The 17,784-nt window shown below is 44.2% G+C and overlaps 1 protein-coding gene across 6 annotated transcripts in view; it reads left to right on the top strand.

Annotated features, from left to right (window-relative positions):
- The window catches only part of cenpu (centromere protein U), a 44,996-nt gene that overhangs the window by 12,066 nt on the left and 15,146 nt on the right, over window positions 1-17,784 (top strand). For all 6 annotated transcript variants that reach the window (XR_011949011.1, XR_011949010.1, XM_072515875.1 and 3 more), the window contains exons 4-8: window positions 2,060-2,216; window positions 4,096-4,204; window positions 5,032-5,310; window positions 16,163-16,283; window positions 17,160-17,277. Coding sequence is in view for 4 of the 6 variants with exons in the window: in XM_072515875.1 (XP_072371976.1) it covers window positions 2,060-2,216; window positions 4,096-4,204; window positions 5,032-5,310; window positions 16,163-16,283; window positions 17,160-17,277 (784 nt within the window). In the remaining 2 variants the exon portion in view is untranslated. The remainder of the gene's footprint in view (window positions 1-2,059; window positions 2,217-4,095; window positions 4,205-5,031; window positions 5,311-16,162; window positions 16,284-17,159; window positions 17,278-17,784) is intronic.

Here is a 17,784-nt window from a genome sequence, read left to right as displayed (position 1 = left end):
ATACCTAACTCCTTGAAACCATTTAATGACTCGGATTCCACACGCTATGGTGCAACGAGTTCCACAAATTCACCACCGTCTGTGAGAAGTAGTTCCTCCTCATCTCAGTTCTATATCTACCGCCTCTCAATCTATATCTTTGACCTCTCATTCTAGATTTCCCTACAAGAAGGAACATTTGGTTTACGTTTACTTTATCAATCCCTTTTAGTATTTTATATACTTCTATCAGATCCCCTCCCAACCTTCTAAACTCCAGCAAGTATAAGCCAAACTGTTTTAATCTCTCCCCATACCTCAACCTTTTCATCCCTGGAATAAATCTGGTGAACCTCCTCTGAACTGCCTCCAGTGCCACCACATCCTTCCTCAAATAAAGAAACCAAAACTGGACACAATACTCCAGATGTGATCTCACCAAGTCACTGTACAATTGCAACACTTGTACACTTTTGCAATAAACGTGAACGTTCCATTTGCCTTTTTAATTACATGCTGTACCTGCATACCGACTTTCTGCAATTCATGAACAAAGACACCCAGATCCCTCTGCCAAGACGCATTTTGAATCTGTTTCCATTTAGAACATTTGCCTTTCTATTTTCTCAGCCAAAATGGATTATCCACATTAAATTCCGTCTGCCAAATTTTGGCTTAATCTCCGAGCCTATCTATATCTCCTCTTTACGCCTGATTTCCCACCTCTTTTAATATAATTCACAAATTTTGCTATGTTACACTCTTCACTGCTTGCAGATCATTTATACAGATTGTAAGCAGTTGAGATCCAGAGGCCTGACCCCTGCAGCACCCCACTAGTTACAGTTCGTCAGCCAGAGAAGGGCCCATTTATCCTGACCCTCTGCTTTCTGTCAGTCAGCCAATCCTCAATCCAATCTCATACTCTATGCCAATCCCCTGCAATTGCACTTTCTGGATCAGTCTTTTATGCCGCACCTTGTCAAACGGTTTCTGGAGTCTAGACATGCCACGTCCACAGGTTCCCCCATCATCCACCTCGCTGGTTATGTCCTCAAAGAACTCGAGCAAGTTTATCAAGCATGACTTACCCTTCATAAAACCATGCTGACAATGGTGGATTGAGCTTTGTCTTTCCAAATGTTCAGTCATCTTCTCCTTAATGATTGAGTCCAGCAACTCCCCCACCATACAGGTCAAGCTAACCGGTCTATAGTTTCCTACTTTTTGCCTCTCTCCTTTTTTGAATAGGGCCATAATAGGCTTTTCCCCAGGGTAGAGGGGTCAATTACTAGGGGGCATAGGTTTAAGGTGAGAGGGGCAAAGTTTAGAGTAGATGTACGAGGCAAGTTTTTTACGCAGAGGGTAGTGGGTGCCTGGAACTCACTACCGGAGGAGGTAGTGGAGGCAGGGACGATAGGGACATTTAAGGGGCATCTTGACAAATATATGAATAGGATGGGAATAGAAGGATACGGACCCAGGAAGTGTAGAAGATTGTAGTTTAGTCGGGCAGTATGGTCGGCACGGGCTTGGAGGGCCGAAGGGCCTGTTCCTGTGCTGTACATTTCTTTGTTCTTTGTTTGTTTATTAGCGTGTTTCCAATTTACTGGGACTCCTCAAGAATCCAGAGAATTCTGAAATATAACCAATGCATCTGGTATCTCTGCTGCCACTTCCCTTAATACCCTAGGGTATGGGCCATCCTGTCCCAGAGACTTTATAAGCAGTGAGGTTTGTGTTGATTTTGACTAATGGGATTGTAGTTGATCAAGTAAGTCTTGTATTCCTTTTTAAATGTAGGTATTAAAGTTGCTGCTTCCAATCCTGCATCAACAATTATTCCATGCTAATGCCTAACAAATTTCCCTCCCTGATCTTCAGCACACTGCAATAATAAAGTATATTCTTATTGCTTTTCATGAGACCATCTATCTTTTAAGAGGATTCTTGTTGACTTGGCCTGCTGTGCATTAAATTTATGATCCTTGAAAACTGTTTAATTGCTCGCAGGAAATATTAATGATGTTCCCTCAAAACAATCCTAACATTTCTCCTTTGTTTATGCGTTTGAATGTAGGTAACCCATTGCACAGCACGGCAGTGTTTGATGGTGAATCAGAGCTAAACATAGAAGGAAATGATAAAGAAGCAGTCAATCCTGCACAGAGTAATAATCAAAAGAAGCCGACTCAACAGTCCGTGCCTCTGTTTGAAAAAGTTCGGACTGAAAATGGGTAAAAAGAAAGCTGGATAAATATTTTTATTTCTTACTACTGAATGGAGAGGACTTGTTTTAAAACTCTACTTTAGTAGTTAATTAGCCAAACTGCCTGCTTTGTCGCACAGGTAAAAGGTTCAAATCTTAAAAGTGGAAAGCAACCCTCAAATGTTTTAGTTGCTTACTAGCTTCCCTGTCAGGAATGGAGTTCTTTGGCCCAGGCCTAATTTAGGACTCGGTTGAATTAGTTGCCCTTAGATTTGAGCAATATTCTAGTGCGCTGGGTGAAAGGGAATGAATCACCCCGTGCTCCTGCTCCTGTGTGCTATTCAGACACACTCGCTGAAAGATTTGCTTGCTTGGATAGGGTTGCCAACCCTCCAGATTGACCGAGAGACTCCAGGAAGATCAATCTCCAGTGCACTGTGGTGTGCATCCTGGAAGACAAATCATTGGGACATAAGAAATAATTATGTTTTTGTCATTTTCTTTGAACATTTCTCTACCAGATATAAAAATTATAGAAAATTGGAAAAATAGGCTGTTTGGCTGACAGTCCAGCATTATCCAGCTGGGTAATGTGTCTTTTTGCTTTCCAGTTGGTCTAGGAAGGCAGTAAATCATGAGGATGAATGTGATGGCTGACTAATGTCATGAACATAGGGTCATGGGATGAAACCTCCAGGAATATATTTGATCCCAGTTGGACATTGAATGAGGGCATAAATTGCACAGCTAGAATACCCCACAATCTTAAAAATCTGTCAATATTGTCTGGTGCACACAAGAAGAATGACATCTTGGACAAGTTACTAGAATTATTCTTCAATAGCAACAACTATATTTATATAATCCTCAGTGTTGTCAGACTCCACGGGCAGGATTTTGGCTTCCACATACCGCCCTGATGAGAGTGGGCATGCAGGCGGATGGAAGCAAAATCCGGCATCGCTGACCTGCGTACTGGTTTGCTGGCACCGCTTGTGACGAACATCTCTTCAAATAAAGTCATGAACGGGCACCACCGCACTTCAAAGCCCTCTTCTGACCCCCTCCGAGTGAACTTAATCTTCTCCAGCCGGGGAAAGCTGTACACATCCCCCAGCCACCCCGGTAGCATATCCAACCTCCAATTCAAAAGGATCCTTTGCCGGATGATCACAGAGGCGAAGGCCACAACATTGACCCCCTTCCCCTCCATCAGCCCTGGCTCCTCCGAAACTCCAAAGATTACCACCATAGGGAATTTAGAGGACACTTTTGGCTAGTGATATAGGGCTGACTGGAATGTTTGCAGCCTAGGCAGCTGTCTGGACAAGACCTAGCGGCAGTCTGGGGGCCGATGTTCCTTCAGGCAGACTTTGAGGCCTGCTCCGCCTGCCTAACCACAGCTGTGGCTGCAGGCCATCCTGTGAAAGCCTTGCTCCTCCACAGTTCCATCAAGCTTTTAGTTATCATATCTAATCTCCCTTCTTGCTTGGTGCTCATTTTTCATACTTTTATTTGTAATGTAACTTGGCACTTTTTTAACATTAAATGTAATGTAGTAATGCATATTGATTTACATTTCTTTTCCTTCTTGCTGTTTCCTTTTTATTGATCACTGTGCAGTTGTTGTCCGGTGGGAGAACTAGCTGGTAATGCTCTTAAAGCACCATGAATCGTGCAAGGAAGAAACCGAGGAAGCGAGTTTGATCATCTTCCAGGTTTACTTTCCCCATGAAGGAATTGCCTTATCCCAATGACGTGGTTGAGATTAGGAACTGTAATATTTGGGGTCTGAATCCAATTAGTGCAATGTAACACCAGTTTTCAATAAATCTTGCTGCCAATTGGATTGCATTGTGAAAATCTGTCACCCCTCTCACCATCCTTGATTCTCTTGTATATTCCAGTGCGTTGACATGTATATCTGAAGATGTGGAAGCAGAACAAAATGAAATGAATACAGATAATGCGAGCAATGAGACATTGAGTGAGAATGCAATGGAACCTGTTGAAAAGGTGCTTTCTCATGTGGTGTAGGGTCTGGTGGAACTTCTCATTATGATATAATCATTTTACTATGACAGGCTGTCCTGTGGTGTAACAGAAAAGTAGAGATTTCTTTTAATTAAACATAATTCCAAGCAAAGGTTTTATTCTCGCCTTTCCACTCCACTGGTGAGAACTACAAAGAAAAGCAATATTAGGTTAAGTGGCAATGATACTAGCAAGACAATACTTTGAAAATTGCAGGTACAATTAATAAAGTCCTTTTCATTGCAAAGTTAAATAAGATTATGTCCAAAGTGACTTTCATTGACATTTCTATTTTCTTCAGAACATAAGAAATAACAGCTGGAGGAGGCTACTTGGCCCATTGAGGCAGCAATATTATTCAACAAGACTGGCTGTTTTTCTACCCCAACTCCACTCGCACCATACACTACCCATTAATTCCTCCAGTATCCAAAGATCTATCTATCTCTGTCTTGAATATATTTAATGACTGAGCATCCACAGCTGTCTAGGGTAGATACTTCCAAAGATTCACATTTTTAGAGTGAAGGGATTTTTTCCCTCATCTCAAACTTGAATAGCTGACCCCTTATTCTGAGTCTGTGACCCTGTGTTCTAGATTCCCCAGCCAGGGGAAACACTTTATCAGCATCTATGCTGCCAAACCCTTTAATAATTTTATATGGTTCAATTTAGATGATGTCAGGAGAAATGCACCTCCACATGAATGGATGAAAATATTGGGGCAAATAATTCACACGGCTTTTTTTTTTGCCTAAAGTGCCGTTTAATTTTGAGTGATGTGCCTATTTAACAAAAATATTTCACAGGCAGAAACCAAGAGAATGAAGTTGAAAACAGTATCTAGTCCACTGTCCAGTAAAGCCTCCAAACGATCTGAGGACATTCGGACACAGACACCTGGAGGAAAGAATCCTTGTGATGAGAATTCTGGAATGAAGCAAAAACCTGCTTCAGCTGTTGCTACAAGGAAGTCGATAGTTGAAACTCTGGGGTCAATTTCAAAACGGAAAGAGCAAAGTAACGAGAGAGCATGTGTATCAGCAGCTCAGAGCAGGGACTCCTCCTGTCATACAGAGCCTTCCAGGGTAAGGAACATGCTTTTTCATTCATTTGTAATTCCTTTGGTTTTGGTCAGATCAAAGAAAATGGCAGAGGAGGAGACAAAACGACTAGTAAAGTTTAGAAGCATTTTCTGGTAACCTTAAAGCTTAGTCTGTGATGTAGCTAATGTAACTCCATTAGTTAAAAAGGGAGGTAGAGGGGGCGGCATAGTGGTTAGTACTACTGCTAAGGATCCGGGTCGACCCAGGCCCTGGGTCACTGTCTACGTGGAGTTTCCACATTCTCCCTGTGTCTGTGTGGGTCTCACTCCCACCCACCCAAAGATGTGTAGGGCAGGTGAATTGACCACACTAAATTGCCCCTTTGGAAAAAAAAGAATTGGGTATTTTAAAAATGTTTTAAAATAAATAAAAAGGAATGTAGAGAGAAAGCAGGGAATTATAGACCGGTAAGCCTGACCTCTGTAGTGGGAAAAATTCCAAATCCATTATCAAAGATTTTATGATGTGGAGATGCTGGCGTTGGATTGGGGTGAGCACAGTAAGAAGTCTTACAACACCAGGTTAAAGTCCCAACAGATTTTATAGCAGAGCAGTTAGAAAAAGTGGCAGAATCGGATAGAGTCAGCATTGATTTATGAAGAGGAAATCATGCTTGACAAATCTACTGGAATTCTTTGAGGATGTAACTTGTAGAGTTGACGAGGGGGAGCCAGTGGATGTGGTATATTTGGACTTTCATAAGGCTTTTGACAAAGTCCCGCATAAGAATTTAGTGGGTAAAATTAAAGCACATGGGATTAGGGGTAGTGTATTGAGATGGATAGAAAACTGGTTGGCAGACAAGAAACAAAGAGAAGGAATTAACAGGTGTTTTTCAAATTGGCAGGCAGTGACTAGTGAGGTACTGCAGGGATCGGTGCTCGAACCCCAGCTATTCGTAATATATATTAATGATTTAAATGAGGGAACAAAATGTAATATCTCCAAATTTGCAGATGACACCAAGTTGGGTGGGAGGGTGAGCTGTGAGGCGAATGCACTGTAAATTCTATGATTCTATGATCCTTCAGTGTGATGTGGACAAATTGAGTGAGTGGGCAAATGAATGTCAGATGTAGTATCGTTAAGAGAAATGTGAGGTTATCCACGTTGGTAGCAAAAACGGGAAGGCAGACTATTATCTGAATGTCCATAAATTAGGAGAGAGGAATGTGCAACGAGACCTGGGTGTCCTCATACACCAGTTACTGAAGTAAGCATGCAGGTACAACAGGTGGTAAAGAAGGCAAATGGTATGCTGGCCTTCACTGCAAGAGGATTCGAGTACAGGAGCCAGGGATGTCTTGCCGCAATTACACACGGACTTGGTGAGGCCATACCTGGAATATTGTGTGCCGGTTAGGTTTCCTTATCTCGGAAGGATATTCTTGTTCTAGATTTAAGTTTTACCAGCGAAGGTTTACCAGGCAGATTCCTGGGATGGCAGGTCTGACTTATGAGGAGAGATTGAATCGGTTAGGATTGTATTCGCTGGAGTTCAGAAGAGTGAGGGTGGAGGGTATCATAGAAACCTATAAAATTCTAACTGGGCTAGACAGGATAGATACAGGATGTTCCCGATGGTGAGTGTGTCCAGAACCAGAGCTCACAGTCTGAGGATACGGGGTAACCTTTCAGGACCGAGATAAGGACAAATTTCTTCACCCAGAGAGTGGTTGACCTGTGGAATTTGTTACCACCAGAAATAGTTGAGCCAAAACATTGCATGTTTTCAAGAAGCAGTTAAATATAGCCCTGAAGGCGAAAGGGATCAAAGGATATAGGGGGAAAAGCGGGATTAGGCCTTTGAGTTGAATGATGAGACATGATCATAATAAATGGTGGAGCAGGCTCGAAGGGCCTATTTTCTACATTTCTAAAGTAGCCAGAAATCTGTTAATGTTGATTACACAGTTTCACTCAAATTCAAAGCTATTCTTTCTTGCATTATTAAGCAATTTACTCAAAGTGAGAGCTTATTGATAGGTATAAAAGAAATGCTAATCTTTCTGACTAAATAGTTTGATTTTTATGTGTTATGTACAAAATGCCAATTCAAAATATATCTATCAGATCTGTGGTTTTATCTGTAAAATGTATTTTCCATCTATTTGCAGGCATTTCTGCCTGAATATAAATATATGTATATAAAGTTCTATTTCTAAGGAATATGTTTGGAGTAACAGCAGAAAATGGTGGAATATGTTTAGTAACTGGCAGCATCTGTGGAGAGAGACCGAGTAAATGTTTCGGGTCCAATGGCCTTTTGTCAGAACTCAATGTCATTGGCTTGAAACATTTACTTTGTTTTTCTCTGCTCTGATGCTACCTGACCTCCTGAGTATTTCCAACATTTTCTGTTTTTGTTTCCGATTATTAGTGCTCCTGTAATATTGTGCTTTTTGAACATATTTGGTGTTTGGCTCCATTGATAAGATTTGCTTTTCCTGCTGTCTTTTAAAGTAGCTGTTTATGCAGCATTTTGTGAGGTGTGAGATGACTCATTTTAAGGCCACTGACCATGCTCTTTGGAGCATTACCTGACTTCCCTGAAAGAAAAGCTGCGGCAGTGTTCTCTGCCTTTATCGGTGCAAGCACTTTTGATACCTTTAATTACCTGCACTTCAGAAAATTGAGTGTTTGAACCTTGGATTTCTCTGTTCATCTGCACCCCACCCAGAGTTAGATTAACTGGCAAAGTTTATATTTCTCCCTCACTTTCAGAACGAAGGTGTTACATTGGCTACACTCCTGCCCCACAATATGGTTTGTATATTAAAAGGAGGATTAGTGATGTATTTTAATCATGATTGCTTTTCGTGACGCTTTGGAGTTAAAAAGATAGTTTTACAATGCTGCTGGATTACAAACACTGATACTTGAGTGTAGAGCATAACCCTAATACTTAATCACATTGTTTTATAATAAAACAAAACCAAAAATGAATGATTCCCATTTACTGGTAGCAATTACTTATATTATCTGTTTGGCAAAGTTCCAGGCAACCTTTGGCCTATTGGTGGCTGAAGTTGTAACTTATTACAGGATGGCATCCGCTGGTCAGATGGGCAAAGGGCCCAGACGAGTGACAAATGGAATTTAACCATAAAAAGTGTGGGGTAATGCATTTTGTGGGGGACTAACAAGCCAAGGGAATACACAGTGGATGATAGGATCCTACGAAGTACAAAGGACCAGAGGGACCTTGGGGTGCATGTCCATGGATCCCTAAAGGCTGCTGGACAGGTAGATAAGGTGGTTAAGGCATTTGGGATACTTCCCTTTCAATCAGTGAGGGGAATTAAGGGTTACAGAGAGAAAGTAGGAAAGTGGAATTAGTGAGTGTTAGATCTTATTAAATGGTGGAGCAAGCTGGAAGGTATGAATGACCTACTCCTGATCCTATTTCTTATGGTCTTATTAGCTGAGATATAGAATATAAGAGCAGGGAGGTTATTATGGATCTGTACAAAACACTCATTATGCCACAGCTCGATTACTGTGTACAGTTCTGGTTGCCACAATATAGGTAGAATGTGATTGCCCCAGAAAGGGTGCAGAGGCGTTTCATAGAACATAGAACATAGAAAATACAGCACAGAACAGGCCCTTCGGCCCACGATTAGGGGGCGTTTCACCAGGATGTTGCCTGTGATGGAGCATTTCAGCCATGTAGAGAGGCTGGTTAGGCTGGTGTTGTTTTCCTTAGAGATGAGCAGGCTGAGGGGGTTCTGATCGAGACATACAAAATTAGGAGGACAAAGATCAGAAGGAAATTTTAGTGGTCATAACAAGGGGGAATAAATTTAAGGTAAGGGGCAGGGCAGGATATGTGTGGGAAAACATTTTCACCCAGAGGGTGGTGGGAATCTGGAACTCACTGCCTGAGAGGGAGGGAAAGGTAGGAACCCTCACAACATTTAAGCATTTAAATGAGCACTTTAAATGCCATAGCCTACAAGGCTACAGGCCAAGTCCTGGAAAATGGATTAGATTAGATAGGTGTTTGATGGCTGGAACAGACACGATGAGCAAAGGGTCTCTTTGTGTTGTAAAACCTCTATCACGTATATCAGGAAGGCCACCAGAGATCAATTGACTAATCTGAGCTGGGAACTGGTAGGAACAATATTCTGATTCTCCATGTGTTCGGATGTCGCAAAATCAGCCAGAGTTTTTTTTATTTTAAAAAATATATATATTTTATTCAAATTTTTTTTTCGGCCGAACAAAACAGTACAAAGATTTTTCCGTTTTTACAACAATAAAACAATATAAATAATAGTGACCGTTTTTTAACAAATAAATAAATAATATATAAACTAAATGGCAACTGCCATAACAAAATATTAACTCTCCCAAATAATAAAGTCAAACAAGCCAATATACATATCCAAGTAAAAATATCCATACAAAAACACCCCTGAGGACTCTTTTTTCCCCCCCCCCCCCCTTGGGTTGCTGCTGCTACTTTCCCAGTTCCTTTATCGTTCTGCGAGATAGTCAATGAACGGTTGCCACCGCCTGGTGAACCCTTGAGCCGAACCTCTTAGTGCGAACTTTATCCATTCCAGTTTTATAAACCCTGCCATGTCGTTTATCCAGGCCTCCACGCCCGGGGGGGTTAGCTTCCTTCCACATTAACAATATCCTTCGCCGGGCTACTAGGGACGCAAAGGCCAAAACATCAGCCTCTCTCGCCTCCTGCACTCCCGGCTCTTCTGCAACCCCGAATATAGCCAACCCCCAGCTTGGCTCGACCCAGACCCCCACCACCTTTGAAAGCACATTTGCCACCCCCACCCAGAACCCATGCAGTGCCGAGCATGACCAAAACATGTGGGTGTGGTTCGCTGGGCTTCTCGCGCATCTCCCGCACCTATCCTCTATTCCGAAAAATTTACTGAGCCTTGCTCCAGTCATGTGCGCCCTGTGCAAGACCTTGAATTGTATCAGGCTAAGCCTGGCACACGAGGACGAAGAGTTTACCCTGCGTAGGGCATCTGCCCACAGCCCCTCTTCGATCTCTTCCCCCAGCTCTTCTTCCCATTTTCCCTTCAGCTCATCCACCATGATCTCCCCCTCGTCTCTCATTTCCCTGTATATATCTGACATCCTACCATCCCCCACCCATGTCCCCAGGACGCCATTTCCAGTCTCTTCCACGCAACTCCCTCCTCTTCTCCCATCCACTTACTCACCATTGAGATATTGGCGGCCCAGTAGTACTCACTTAGGCTCGGCAGTGCCAGTCCCCCCCCTATCCCTGCTACGCTGCAAAAAAACCCTCCTCACTCTCGGGGTCTTCCCAGCCCACACAAAGCTCATAACACTCTTCTCAATTTTTTTGAAAAAAACCCTCGTAACCATCACCGGGAGGCACTGGAACACAAAAAGAAATCTCAGGAGGACTACCATTTTGACCGCCTGCACCCTACCCACCAGTGACGGACACCATGTCCCATCTCTTAAAATCCTTCTCCATCTGTTCCACCAATCGTGTTAAATTAAGCCTATGTAGGGTTCCCCAGCTCCTGGCTATCTGGATCCCTAAGTACCGGAAATCTCTTATTACCCTCCTCAGCGGTAAATCATCTATTCCCCTGCTTTGCTCCCCCGGATGCACCACGAACAACTCACTCTTCCCCATATTCAGTTTGTACCCTGAAAATTCCCCAAACTCCCTGAGTGTCCGCATTATCTCAGGCATCCCCTCCACTGGGTCCGCAACATACATCAATAGATCATCTGCATATAATGATACCCGGTGTTCTTCTCCTCCCCTGAGTACTTCCCTCCACTTCCTAGAGCCCCTCAGTGCTATGGCCAGCGGCTCAATTGCCAATGCAAACAGTAACGGGGACAGGGGACATCCCTGTCTTGTCCCTCTATAAAGACGGAAGTAGTCGCACCTCAGCCTGTTCGTGATCACACTTGCCACCGGGGCTCTATATAGCAGCTGCACCCATCCAATTAACCCCTCTCCAAAACCAAATCTCCTCAACACTTCCCATAAGTAGTCCCACTCCACTCTGTCAAATGCTTTCTCAACGTCCATCGCCACCACTATCTCCGCCTCCCCCTCCTGCGGGGGCATCATCATCACCCCTAGCAGCCTCCGTATATTTGTGTTCAGCTGTCTCCCCTTAACGAACCCAGTTTGATCCTCATGGACCACACCCGGGACACAATCCTCTGTCCTTGTCGCCATCACCTTGGCCAGGAGCTTAGCATCCACGTTCAGGAGGGAAATAGGCCTGTAAGACCCGCACTGCAGCGGGTCTTTTTCCTTCTTTAAGAGTAACGATATCGTCGCCTCCGACATAGTCGGGGGCAACTTCCCCCTTTCCCTGGCCTCATTAAAGGTTCTCGTCAAAAGCGGGGCGAGTAGGTCCATGTATTTCCTATAAAATTCCACCGGGAACCCATCCGGTCCCGGGGCCTTCCCCGCCTGCATGCTCCCAATCCCCTTTACCACCTCCTCCACCTCAATCCGTGCTCCCAGTCCCGCCCTCTCCTGCTCCTCCACCTTCGGGAATTCCAGCCGATCTAGGAAATGCATCATTCCCTCCTTCCCTTCCGGGGGCTGAGCCTTATACAGCCTCTCGTAGAATGCCTTAAACACCCCGTTCACCCTCTCCGCTCCCCGTTCCATCTCACCTTCCTCATCTCTCACCCCACCTATCTCCCTCGCCGCTCCCCTCTTCCTCAGTTGTTGGGCCAGTAACCGGCTCGCCTTCTCTCCATACTCATATTGTACTCCCTGTGCCCTCCTCCACTGTGCTTCTGCCTTGCCCGTGGTCAGCAGGTCAAATTCCATATGTAGCCTTTGTCTTTCCCTGTACAGTCCCTCCTCCGGAGCCTCTGCATATTGCCTGTCTACCCTCAGAAGTTCTCTCAACAGTCGCTCCCTTTCTTTGCTCTCTTGCTTCCCTTTATGGGCCCTTATGGATATCGGTTCCCCTCTGACCACCGCCTTCAGCGCCTCCCAGACCACTCCCACCTGGACCTCTCCGTTATCATTAAGCTCCAGGTACCTTTTGATACACCCCCTCACCCTTAGACATACCCCCTCATCCGCCAACAACCCCATATCCAATCTCCAGAGTGGGTGCTGCTCCTTTTCCTCTCCTATCTCCAGATCTACCCAATGTGGAGCGTGGTCCGAAATGGCTATGGCCATGTACTCCGTCCCTGTCACCTTCGAAATCAGTGCCCTTACCAGGACAAAAAAGTCTATCCGTGAATACACCTTGTGAACATGGGAGAAAAATGAAAACTCCTTACTCCTTGGCCTAATAAATCTCCAGGGGTCTACTCCTCCCATCTGCTCCATGAAGTCCTTAAGCACCTTGGCCGCTGCCGGCCTCCTCCCGGTCTTAGACCTAGACCGGTCCAGCCCTGGATCAAGCACCGTATTGAAGTCTCCTCCCATTACCAGCTTTCCCGCCTCCAGGTCCGGGATACGCCCCAGCATGCGCTTCATGAAGTTTGCATCATCCCAGTTCGGGGCGTATACGTTCACCAGAACCACCGCCTCCCCTTGCAATCTGCCACTCAGCATCACATATCGACCCCCACTGTCCGCCACTATGGTCTTTGCCTCAAACTGTACCCGTTTCCCCACTAAGATAGCCACCCCCCTATTCTTCGGAGTTTTGATATGAGCTTGGCTAGGATTATGGTGTTGAAGGCGGAGCAGTAGTCAATTAATAGGAGTCTTTGTTGTCGAGATGCTCCAGGGATGATTGTAGGGCCAGGGAGATGACGTCTGCTGTGGACCGGTTGTGGTGGTATGCGAATTGCAGTGTATCAAGGCTTCTGGGAGTATGGGTTGATTTGTGATTGCCCTCGAAAGGGTGCAGAGGCGATTCACCACACTTCATAATGATAGATATTAAGGTCACCGGAGGATAGTCGTTGAGGCACGTTGCCTGATTCTTTTTTTTTCATTTGGAGTACCCAATTAATTTTTTCCAATTAAGGGCCAATTTAACGTGATCCATCCACCTACCCTGCACATCTTCGGGGTTGTGGGGGTGAAACCCACGCAAACACGGGGAGACTGCAAACTCCACACAAACAGGGACCCAGAGCTGGGATTGAACCTGGGACCTCTGCGCCGTTAGGGTGTCTGGTTCTTCTTTGGCACCAGCATGATGGTGGTCTTCTTGAAGCAGGTGGGAAACTTGGAACGAGTAGGGAGAGGTTAAAAATGTCAGCGAACACACCCGCCTGTTGGTCCACACAGGATCTGAGTGCACGACCAGGGCCTCCATCAGTACCCATAGCTTTCCATGGGTTCACTTTCAAGAACGCTGATCTGACGCGGACACTGTGACAGGAGGTATGTGTGTGTCCAAGACCGATGGGGCAGTTGACAATGGTATGTTGGTTTCCAGCTCGAAGCGAGCAGAGAATGCACTGACTTCATCGCGGAGGAGTGCGCTGTTGCTGGATATTCTACTCGGCTTTGACTTGTAGCCTGTTATGTTGTTTAAGCCTTGCCACAACCTCCGAGAGTCCGTGTCGTTAGTCTGTGACTCTAGCTTAGTCTGGTATTGTCTCTTGGCATCCCCGATTTCTTGTGTAGATCAGGGTTGCCTGTCTTGAACGCCTCAGACCTGGCCTTCAGTATGGAGTGAATCTTTCAGTTCAACCATGGTTTCCGGTTGGAGATCCGGTTACTATCTTCTTTGGCACGCAATCTTGTACACACTTACTGATGAAGTCCGGTGGTGGCATACTCATTTAGGTTGGCCGCTGAGTTCTTGAACATGGACCAGTCCACTGATTCCAAGCAGTTGTGTAGGAGTTCTTCCTTGGCTTGGACCAGCATTTAACGACCTTCTTAACTGGATTCTCCCGCTTAAGTTTCTGTTTGTACGCCGGGAGAAGGAGCACCGTCTTGTGGCCTGATTTTCCAATGTGCGGTCGGAGAATGGATCGGTAGACGCCCTTGATGTTTATATAGCCGTGGCCAAGGATGTTGAGGCACCTGGTGGGACAGGATGTGTGTTGGTGGAATTCTCGCAGTACACTTGAGATTGGCCTTGTTGAAGTCCCTGGGCATGATGAACAAGATCTCCTGGTATTCTGTTTCATTGTTATTTATAGAGGTGCATAATTCATCAAGCACCTTCTTCGCTTCCACCTGTGGTGGGATGAAGACCACCGTGCTGAACTCCCATGGAAGGTAGTATGGGCGGCACTTCACAGTCAGGTATTCCAGGTCCAGGGAGCAGTAGTTCGCCAGGGTCGCCACGTCCGAGCACCAGGAGGAGTTGATGAGGAGACAAACTCCTCCACCCTTCGCTTTGCATGATGACACTGCGCGGTCCATCTGGTGTATTGAGAAGCCATCAGATTGTATGGCACAGTCCGGTGAGGCCGGAGTGAGCCATGTCTCCGTGAACCAGAACACACAGGGAAGGTGGTGGTTTAGTGATATTGTCACTGGACTAGTAAACCAGAGACCCAGAGTAATGCTCTGGGGATCCAGGTTCAAATCCCGCCATTGCAGATGATGAAATTTGAATTCAATAAAAATCTGGAATTAAAGTCTAATGATGACCCAGGAAACCATTGATGATTGTCGTAAAAACTCATCTGGTTCACTAATGTCCTTTAGGGAAGGAAATCTGCCCTTTTTGACCTGGTCTGGCCTACATGTGACTCCTGACCCATAGCAATGTGGTTGATTCTTAACAGCCAATGGGAACAGTTTCTCTATATCTATTCTCCCCTTGTGACTTTGAAACATCTATCAAATCTCCCCTCAACCAACTTCTTTTTGTCAAGGAAAACGGTGTCAACTTCTGAGTTATCTATGTAACTGAAGTTCCTCACCCCTAGAATCATTCTCATTAATTGTTTCGGCGCTCTCTTTAATGCCGTCACCTCCTTCCTAAAGTGTGGTGCCCGGTATTGATGCACTGCTCCAATTGAGGCCAAACCAGTATTTTATACAGTTTAACATAACCTCATTGCTTTTGTACTCCTGTTGATAAAGCTTTCTTAACTACTCTCAGCCTGTCCTGCCAGCTTCAATATTTTTTACATACACACACCCAGGTCCCTCTGCTCCTGCAGCCCTTTTAGAATTGTATCCTTTTATTTAATGTTGTCACTCGACACCATACCAAAATTAATTACTTCACACTTCTCTGCTTTGAATTTCATGTTAATTGTCCACCCATTCCACCAACCTATGTCCTTTTGAAGCTCTACACTTTCCTCCTCACAGTTCAAAGTACCTTCAATTTCTTTATCATCCATAAATTTTGAAATTGTGCTCTGCACACAAAAGCTCTAAATCATTACTGTATCTCAGGAAGAGCAGGAGTCCGAGCACCAACCCCTGGGAAACTCCACCATTAACTTCCCTCCAGTCCAAAAAACAACTATCTCCTGTTACTCAAATTTTATATCCATGTTGCTGCAGTCCCTTTTATTCCATGAACTACAACTTTGCTCATGCCTTTTGGAAGTCTGTGTACACCATATCAACAGCATTGCCCTCATTAATCCTGTTATCTCAACAAAAGTAAACACGATTTGCCAGTAACAAATCCTTGCTGGCACATGGGATAGATGATTGGACACTTGGGAGTATTGGACCGTGGGAGTATGAGAGTGTGAGAATGTATCATCTGCCTGTAATGTTGCACTCTATCGAGGAATCAACATCTTGCACGCAGACCGGAAGAATGTTTGGCAGGGAAAGCAAAACTCTTTTAAAAAATTGGCAAAGGTTTGAATTCAATGTTAATTTTATGCACACTATGAACTGGAAATGGACCATTTATTGACAATCAAACTTTTTATGTGACAGGAAATGTCCCTACAAAATAATGTGAAAACATTTGAACGCAAAAGAAAGATGACTTTGGTCAGGAGAAAAACTGGATCTGACTCCTCTCCTAATTCATCTGTATCAAGACCTCCTACTCCAGGTTAGGGTATGAATAATGCAGCACAGGCGTACAGAAGGGAACAATGATTGTAGAAATGTATTTCCTGTTGTAATGCTGTGTGTGTGGGGGGGGGGGTTGCGGTTGCGGGGGGGGGGGGGGGGGGGGGGGGGCGGCACGGTGATAGGTCAGACCTTTTGGTTCTGCTTACAGGTATCATTTGGTAGCATCACTTCAAATACATGTGCTTTGGGAATATTTTTAAGTCCCTATCCAAGAGGTTAGGCTACCTCGCTGGTGATGGACAAAAAGCTGTTGAGCTGGGTCAATTGAGAATAACAGAGCTGAGATGTGTTAGATTTTTGTTAGGCAAGAGGTTTTAAAGAATATGGAACCAAGGTGGGTAAATAGAATTGAGATATAGATCAGTCATGATCTAAGTGAATGCTGGAACAGCCTTGAGGGGCTGAATGATCTCCTGTTCCCATTCCTTTCTCACTTGTATCTATCCCACCTCCCTTTAATGGATTTAAGCTGATAGCCTCAACCACTCTGTGTGGTCGCAAGCTCCACATTCTCAGCACTGCGAGTGAAGATTTGATACTCCATCATGTTTTTACTTCTGCTATGTTGTCTATTATTTCAAATACTTTATCAATATTGATTTTTTTATTGAATAAGTTTTGAACTTCCCCTAATTTCCATTGTGTAACTACTGGATACCAAAATAGTATCCTGTACCTAGTTCCCTTTCCCACTCATTGTATCCTCCTAAAACATGTAAATCAGAGGGAGAGTGTATCAGTTTTGAGATCCTTGGAAATAAAGTGTTGCACTAGGGGCATTTAAGGTAAATTTAACCGCAACACAATAGAGCAACCATATATAATAGGTAGTTTCCTTTCTTTTGTCTTGCAGAGGCTGGTCCATCATCTGCAAAAGTCTCACGTCCTGAGGGTAAGAAGAGGTTAACAAAAATTGTCACCGACCTGGATGTAGTTCTCTGTGAATTTGAGGAAATTGTTACAGAATACAAGTGAGTGTTGTAAAACATGATGAAATAGCCATTGCTGAACAACTTGTGCATGAGATGTTATTGCACCTTTTCTGCCCATCCGCCTATTCAGTTGGAGTTTAAAAGATCCCCAATGCATTATTCAAAGAATAAAAGTGTCATTTGGTTTCATCCTCAACATTTCTCCCTCAATCAACAACATTGAAACAAGATTTTATGGTCATTCCTTGAACTTGCTGTTTGTGGAATCTCGTAGTGTAGAGTTGCTTATTGCATCAGTCTACATAAGATTTCCAAAGATAATTAATTGGATATTAAGAGCTTTGGGGTATTCTGAGAATATGACGAGGAGCTTTATATGTAATTGAATAAAGGAAACCAGGGCGATTCACTCATTAAAATCAGACATTAAAACCATACTTGGCCAAGCGGACAAATATTCATCCCCAAAATAGCACAAAAGCAGGAACTCCTACACTAATCTCTGATCACCATAGCCAAACACACACCTTTTATGTAAACCTGTTG

Source organism: Scyliorhinus torazame, chromosome 9, assembly GCF_047496885.1.
Source record: "Scyliorhinus torazame isolate Kashiwa2021f chromosome 9, sScyTor2.1, whole genome shotgun sequence".
Classification (NCBI taxonomy): Eukaryota; Metazoa; Chordata; class Chondrichthyes; order Carcharhiniformes; family Scyliorhinidae; genus Scyliorhinus; species Scyliorhinus torazame.
The sequence above is the reverse complement of the archived record's forward strand: the minus strand, read 5'-3'. Positions and strand labels throughout refer to the sequence as shown.